Consider the following 7,508-nt stretch of genomic DNA (forward strand, 5'->3'; position numbering starts at 1 on the left):
TTTAGGATAGATAGACGTACTATTAAGAGGGGTGAAACTCATCGTGAAATACGGTTATCAAAGTGCCACTAGATGTTCTAACTCATTGCATATGCATTTAGATTCTAGTGAGTGCTACAATGTTTGTGAAAATATGCTAACACACGTGCACAAGGTGATACACTTGGTGGTTAGCATATTTGATCAAGGGTGGCGAAGTTGGAGTTGATCTAGGGGCGTCGGACCCTGATCTTGGAGCGTCAGACTGGCCTCTGGCTGGGTCCGACGGCTAACCCTTGCATAGGGGCTCGAGAGCGGGAGCGTTGGACCCTACAGCGCGGCGGCATTGGATGGCACACTGGCACTGTTCCTCTGTGCGAGAACTAGCGCGACGTGCGCTGGCCTGACATGTGGAGGCGTCGGACTGAGGGTTGCGTCCAACGGTTGGCGTCGGACCGGGGTCCGACCAAAAAACACGTTCTGGACCCTCTCTATGTAAAAATCGCGGGCGTCAGACCCTGGCCTTCGATGCGTCCGACGCTGAGTCCAACAATGGAGTTGTAAGCACAATCGTGTGACCGTTGGTGGCAACGATCAACTGACTTTGAACGAGGACATGTGGTAGCTCATGGCTGGTTGAGATTGGCGTCGGACCTGACCGTCGGACGGTCCGATGCCCCGAGGTCATGAGTCCGATGGTCACTTACATGATCCAACGGCTCTATTTCGTGGGGGCTTCTATTTAAACCCATGGCTAGCTCTTGCTCACTCTCTTGGCCATTTTTATTGACATAGCAACCTAGTGAACTGAGCCAAAGCCCTCCCACTCTTCTACATCATTGATTCATCATCTTTGTGAGATTGGGAGTGAATCCAAGTGCATTGCTTGAGTGATTGCATCTAGAGGCATTTGGTGACTGTGTTTTGCTGCGGATTTTGCTTGTTTCTTTTAGTGGCTGCCACCACCTAGACTGCTTGGTGCAGCGAAGATCGTCGAGCGGAGGAAGGTGCTTGTCTCCGGCTCCGATCATAGTGATTGTGAGGGGTTCTTGACCTTTCCCCGACGGAGAGCCAAAAGGTACTCTAGTGGATTGCTCGTGGCTTGTGTGATCCTCATCTTGTGTTGGTTGTACAGCATCCGATTGTGGGTTAGGTGTGTGATGCCTATTAGCGCGTGAACCTCCAAGTGAGTGAATCGCCACAACAGAGACTAGCTTACCGGCAAGCAAGTGAACCTCGGTGAAAAATCTTGTGTCATCATTGTCTCCGAGGATTTTATTGTTATTCATTGTGTTTGATTGATTGTCTCTTGCCATGGTGATATATCTTCACTACCTCACTTTTGTACTTACATTCCTAGTGTAGCTAACCCCTTTAGTGTAATTAGTTTTGAGAGCTAGCTTGTGTCTTGTCTAGTGGTTAATGAGGCTCTTTAGTTAGTCTTTGAGAGCTCACTAACTTAGTGGTAGTGACTTAGCCTCTTGTGTGTGAAATAGAGACCATAGCAACTAGAATTGTGGATAGGAGGCTTGTATTTTGAGTAGGCTAGCGCAACACTCGCTTCGCTTTATAATTGTCTAACCACTTGGCTTAAGTGTTGTTGTAGAAATTTTTATAGGCTCTCCACCCCCTCTAGCCATTAGGACCTTTCATGAGATATGTCGGTCCTTCTCCGGATCTGAACCATCCTCCTCTAGATCTGAGTCCTCCACCTCCTCTAGATCTGAGGGACGCTGTGGTGGCTAGGGTTCCGGGGAGCTTTGGGTCCTATTCCCTCCTCTCTCCGGCGAACTCAAAGGTGGCCAGGGGCGGAGTAGCCTGCACCTCGAACCCATCCCTTTTGGTGTTTGTACGTTTTTGCTGTTTTCCTCCCATGTTGCAATGGTGTTTTTATGTTGCAACTGATGATTTTTGAATATTGTAATGGGATTTTTGGGTTGTTGCAACATATGTTTTTCGAATGTTCCCATTTCCATGTTGCATGATTGATTTTGCGGTGTTGTAGTACTACCGCTTGAGATGTTGCAGTACATAATTTTTGATGTTGCAGTACATATTTTTTTGATATTGCAATACATGTTTTTTAATGCCGCACTACATATTTTTTCAATGTTACAGTACATAACTTTCGATGTAGCAGTACATATTTTTTCGATGTTGCAGTACATGTTTTTCAATGTTGCACTGCATATTTTTGCGATGATGCAGTATTTATATCTCGATGTTGCACTATAAAGTTTTTCCATATGTTTTGCAATTTGCACTTGAAGTGTTTCATGCTCTTTTGGGATAGGGGCGCGACGATGGAACAGGGCGCAGTGGGGAACGGGGATAGGGGTGCGGTGGGGAGCAGAGGACAGGGGCGGGTTCCTTCTATTCTGTTCTACATGCGGGGGCGGGCAGGTTCCGTTCTATTCCGCGCGGGAGGGGGGGTGTTGCGGGTTTCGGAAGCGGAACGATGTCCGGACGCACAATCACACGCCGAACGTCCGGGCGCTAGAATCACCAAAATATAAATAAATTAAAAAAACATAATAATTTGTATTTGTATCTGTATATATCTATTTACACCCAATCCATTTGCATCCCTATTTATGAACGAATATTTAAACAATCAAATATATCAATATATAAGAATATATCAATAAAAATAAGTGAATCGGAATATAGAAAACAATTTGCATAAAAAATAATAGTATTTGAAAATGGTTTCTTTAATAAATATATCAGTTTCAAACTAAATCAAAAGCATATATTGATAGCATGTTTAGGAGGTGCTTTATCTATACTTAACTGACATTCATCCATATCCACGTCTACCTCGGATACCAATGTAAATTTGGATCATGCAAATGAAGAAAGACGAATTCGAATGTATTTGTTACAACATCCATTTTGAAAGCAGATACAGATATGCGTATTCACATTTTAGTGGGTATGAATATCTGATAATTTGGTTAAGGCTAGCGACAACCAACGAGCTCGTGGTTGCTGAAATCTCATAAACTTGCTACATATAGACACCATAAACCAGAACACGACTATGGCCTCATCCACTACAGCAGAGTACAACAGAATATTACAGGCCAAGTTAGCCACTCTGCCCGGCCAACTGCCAACCAAGCCACCATACCCTTCTAGGTTTCAGTTAAATTAAAAGAAAGAAAAGCACCATATGGACTAAATCACCACAGTATCAGAATCACTTGGTTCAAGAACCAGGTCAGAATCTGCTTCGGCTACTATCTCACCGCTTTCCCTGCACAAACAATGCAAAAAATTATGACATGACCATACTACATCAGTCAACTTGCCCTCTAGAGTCTAGATAATCACTAGCCGAGAATGGGAATGCATCTAGACATTGACAGTCAACTTGCCTCGAGACGTGGGGAACGACGCAAAACACCAGGAGACACTCCTGACAGGGCTGTGGCTTCTCTCTTAGCAGGAAGTAACTGCACATTTTTCTTGCTTGAGGATTGGGTTTGATTGTGAGCGTCCTCACTTCTGTTGCTAACTGACATCACAGGTGATGGGAGTGGCGCAGCAGAGACATCTGAACCGACGACTGGACTTACAGGAAGAGTCTCTACGGAGACAACTGGGCTTATAGGAAGAGTCCCTGAGGAATAAGAGTTAACGGATAACTTGCAAAGAAAAAGTACACAATGACAAAAGTTAACTGCTAACTTCCAGAGAAAAGGTATACAATCTATCTTGCATACAAAAATCTTGGGACATAAAAGGGGGTATATATCCGGAGAATTTCGCTGAAACTGAAAATATCCGGACATAAAAGGGTTCATTCTAGTGCAACAAACTATCAAGTTGCTGCAGCGTCAGAAAGTCTCAAGTCTTTTACTAAAATTGGATATCTCCAAAGCTTTTGATTCGGTTTCTTGGTCATTTTTAATGGAGGTTCTCTCTCACCTTGGCTTTGGGCAGCGGTGGTGCAACCTTGTCTCAAGTCTTGTCTCCACCGCCTCGACGCAACGGGGAATCTATAATCCATCAGAGGGGACTCCGGCAGGGAGACCCCCTCTCACCTATGCTGTTCATCATTGTTATGGACGTTCTTAACAGCCTTGTTACCAAGGCAGGAGAGGAAGGTCTGCTGCAGCCTTTATCTCGACGTGCAGCAGGACAACGTATTTCTTTATATGCGGATGATGTGGCATTATTCATTAGGCCCGTGGAAGAGGAATTGAGAATTACTGAAGGACTATTGGAGTGTTTTGGTGCAGCCTCTGATTTGCATACAAATCTGAATAAAAGTTGTGTGGTGCCTATCCATTGTGAGGATACTGCAATTCAGATTGTCCAAGACACCATGCAATGACCAACAAAGGAATTTCCCTGTATTTACTTGGGATTACCAGTATCTAACAAGAAGCTGTACAAGAGAGATTTTATGCCTTGGATTGAGAAAGTAGCAGATAGGCTACCTAGTTGGAAAGCCTCGCTCCTGAGCAAAGCTGGTCGAGCGGCTTTGGTACGGTTTGTTCTATCAGCCATCCCTGTTTATTTACTAATTGCGATAAATGTGCCAAAATGGGTGATAAAGGCTATAGACAAGATAAGACGAGGTTTTCTTTGGCGAGGTCGCAAAGAGGCCAATGGGGGCTGCTGTTTGGTGGGATGGGAGAAAGTGCAAAGGCCTTTGGAACTCTGGTGGCTTGGTCATCCAAAACTTGGAAATTATGGGGTGGGCTCTACAAATGATGTGGTTGTGGTGGCAAAAAACTTCAGCAGATAGAGCATGGTCAGGTCTGGAAATCCCTTCCCATCCACATGCCCGAGGAATGTTTGCAATCTCGGTGATAACAAATGTGGGCAATGGAAGAAATACCTTATTTTGGACAGACCGTTGGTTACATGGCTGCTCCCTAGTAGACATGGCCTCAGAGGTTGTTGTTTGTGTGCCATCAAGGATCCTAAAAACTCGCAAGGTTGAGGAGGCGTTGGACAACCGGGTGTGGGTACAGGACATACGTGGGGGTCTCTCTGAATGGCTGATAGAGTTCCTCAAACTTTGGGATGCTCTTATGAATTTTACCCTCACAAGTGATGATGATCAGCATATTTGGAAGCATGAAATATCAGGTTCTTTCTCATCCAAGACGGCATACAAGGCATTCTTTTATGGGTCTATTCAGTTTGAACCATGGTGCCGTCTGGAAATCTTGGGCACCAGCAAAATGTAAGATGTTCCTCTGGCTTGCCATAAAAAATAAATGTTGGACAGCTGATCAGCTAACAAAGAGGGGGCTTCCTCGTCCAGATAAATGTATACTCTGTGACCAAGAAGAAGAAACTATCCAGCATATTCTTACAACATGTGTGTTTGCAAGACAATTTTGGCATAGTGTGCTCTCTCCACTTAATTTGCAGCAGCTGGTACCTAATAGAAGGGAACACAGCTTTGCCACTTGGTGGAGGAAAATCACTAAAAGAGTTGATAAACAACAAAGGAAAGGAGTAAACTCTCTCATCATTTTGGGGGCTTGGACCTTGTGGAAGCATCGAAACGCCTGTGTGTTTGACGGAGATTCGCCAAGTGTCTCAACCTCTATGAGAAACTTGCAGCTGGAGGGTCATCTCTGGGTTCTGGCTGGGGCAAGAAACCTCCAGAACCTAGAACTCGGGCGTCTTGGGTTATAGGTCCAGTGCATTTGCATAGTCGGGTCAATTATTTGTAATCTTAGAAAGGTTGTTTTCTCTTTTCTGGTTTGTTTTGTTTTACCCCCTCATGTTCGAGAGAAAAAAAGTCCATTCGGATTATTATATTTGTAGAAGATGTTTATAAATCTGATACTTGATCACATTATCGTAAAAAGGTAAATGATATAAATTGTTGGTTACCATTCATGAAGAAGACTGGAATTTCTCTCTGGTCATTCTTGCAAACTTGAATAGATGTTTATTCAAACCCAAATCTTTCGCCAATTCCTCAATATCCTTGACACGAGGATCACAATCGATGACTGCTATGAAAGAAGAATAATTTTGAGAAAATATACATGTAAAAAATGTAAAAAAGAAGGGAGGTATACAATAGAAGCACTTGGCCAGACACCGGAAGGAGCTTCAACTCACATTGTAAACTCGGACTTACACGAAACGAGTATTCCTTCTCTGGACGTTGTGGGTCAATCTTATTGTAGACAAACTTCACATCTTGAGGGGGGAAAAAACAAGATGCTTGTCAGGGAACACAGTGGCAGCACCGCACCAGCACCATGTAACTAAGCGTAGCATCAAGCTTGTGTATGGCTTACCTCCTTCTCCACAGATAACCCGGAAGCCGAGGAACTTACCATACCAGAGAAGAGCTTTTTTTCGTGCATTCTCATCCCTCTCGGTGTCTTCTTTACTCTCTGCTTCAAGTGATTCGAGAGCTGCAACAGGACGAAAACAAATAGAGTGTTATCACTGGCATATTACTTGATGCATTTGTTATAACCTGTGACAATGCCACAACAATAACAACCCAAGAGACAAAAGTAGCATCGGGATAGTAGAGAAGGGCGTGCATACACCTTTAAGTTCCTCGGATGTGATTGCATTACGCAAGTCCCTCTTCTCCCTGGAATCCGCCACCAAGCTACGGAGCCGCTCATTCGTAGCCGTGGCCTCCAAGATCGACTCTGTGGCACGCTTGCGTTTCGATTCCTTGGACGACTGAACTGCAAAGGGCGGAGCGGAACCGGATTTCAGTCACCGTAGCAGCACGGCCTCTCGTGAGGCAACCCCAACAGCCCAAAATGTAATGTAGTGGAGAAAGAAAGGTTTGCTGCGCGTACGTGTGACAGCCTCGCTGAGCTGCGACTGGAGGTCCCGGAGCTGATCCTTGAGTCCCTTGATCTGCTCTGCAGACAGAAACATCCAACACCTTGAACCGAAACGAGGGGGGAGGTCGGGCGGGAGGACGGGCGGCGGCGGCGGCAGTACCTCGGCGCGCGAAGGTCTGGTCGGCGAGGGACCGGGCCGGGGCGAGCTTCGCGGAGAACGCGTCCGTCGCGGCCCTGGCGCGCTGCGCGGCCTTTTGTCGCTGAATCGCCGCCGCCGCCCGATCCGGCGCCACTCCCCCGGCTCCAGCAGGCGCGGCGGCGGGGGGGGTCTGACGGCGGAGGGCGGCGGCCAAATGCTGCTCGAGGTCGGACCACGACGAGCACATCCGCTGCTCCTCCGACTCCAGCGGATCCCCCGAGCGCGGGGGCTCCTCGTCTCCTCCAGATTCCATCCCAACCGAACGGCTCGAGGGCTTTGCGGGGAAGAGGGAGAGAATTGAATTGGGGGATTTTGCAACGGGAGAACATTGGGACTTGGGAGATTGGGAGCCGGAGGTGGGCTGAATGGTTGGCCCATCTATCCTTGATTATTGTGTTGGTCTTTGATGGGCTCAGTTCAAGGGCCCAGATTGTTTACTCTAGGCGTGAGTAATTGCGTTGGAGTGGCAATACAAAATAATACTACTACCTTATGTGCGCTAGAAAAAGATCGGGGGTATGACTCCGGATACCCAC

General features: G+C 46.2%; 1 protein-coding gene across 1 annotated transcript; it reads right to left on the bottom strand.

Annotated features, from left to right (window-relative positions):
- Window positions 1–2,805: 2,805 nt before the first annotated feature.
- Window positions 2,806–7,273, bottom strand: LOC136510277 (kinetochore protein SPC25 homolog). Its single transcript, XM_066504787.1, has 8 exons — window positions 6,934–7,273; window positions 6,786–6,851; window positions 6,522–6,668; window positions 6,261–6,380; window positions 6,079–6,159; window positions 5,850–5,966; window positions 3,360–3,604; window positions 2,806–3,238 (listed from the first exon to the last, which is right to left on the bottom strand). The coding sequence occupies exons 1-8, from the start codon at window positions 7,223–7,225 to the stop codon at window positions 3,227–3,229; spliced, it is 1,080 nt and encodes a 359-aa protein (XP_066360884.1). The 5' UTR covers window positions 7,226–7,273; the 3' UTR covers window positions 2,806–3,226.
- Between the last annotated feature and the right edge of the window lie 235 nt (window positions 7,274–7,508).

The sequence above is a fragment of the Miscanthus floridulus genome, chromosome 16, assembly GCF_019320115.1.
Source record: "Miscanthus floridulus cultivar M001 chromosome 16, ASM1932011v1, whole genome shotgun sequence".
Classification (NCBI taxonomy): Eukaryota; Viridiplantae; Streptophyta; class Magnoliopsida; order Poales; family Poaceae; genus Miscanthus; species Miscanthus floridulus.

Coding starts and splice junctions, on each gene's coding strand:
- LOC136510277 (XM_066504787.1), bottom strand. CDS start 7,225: ATGGAATCTGGAGGAGACGAGGAGCCCCCGCGCTCGGGGGATCCGCTG. Junction 6,160..6,260: donor GGTTATCTGTGGAGAAGGAG/GTAAGCCATACA, acceptor TCCCCCCTCAAG/ATGTGAAGTTTGTCTACAAT. Junction 5,967..6,078: donor TGTAAGTCCGAGTTTACAAT/GTGAGTTGAAGC, acceptor CTTTCATAGCAG/TCATCGATTGTGATCCTCGT.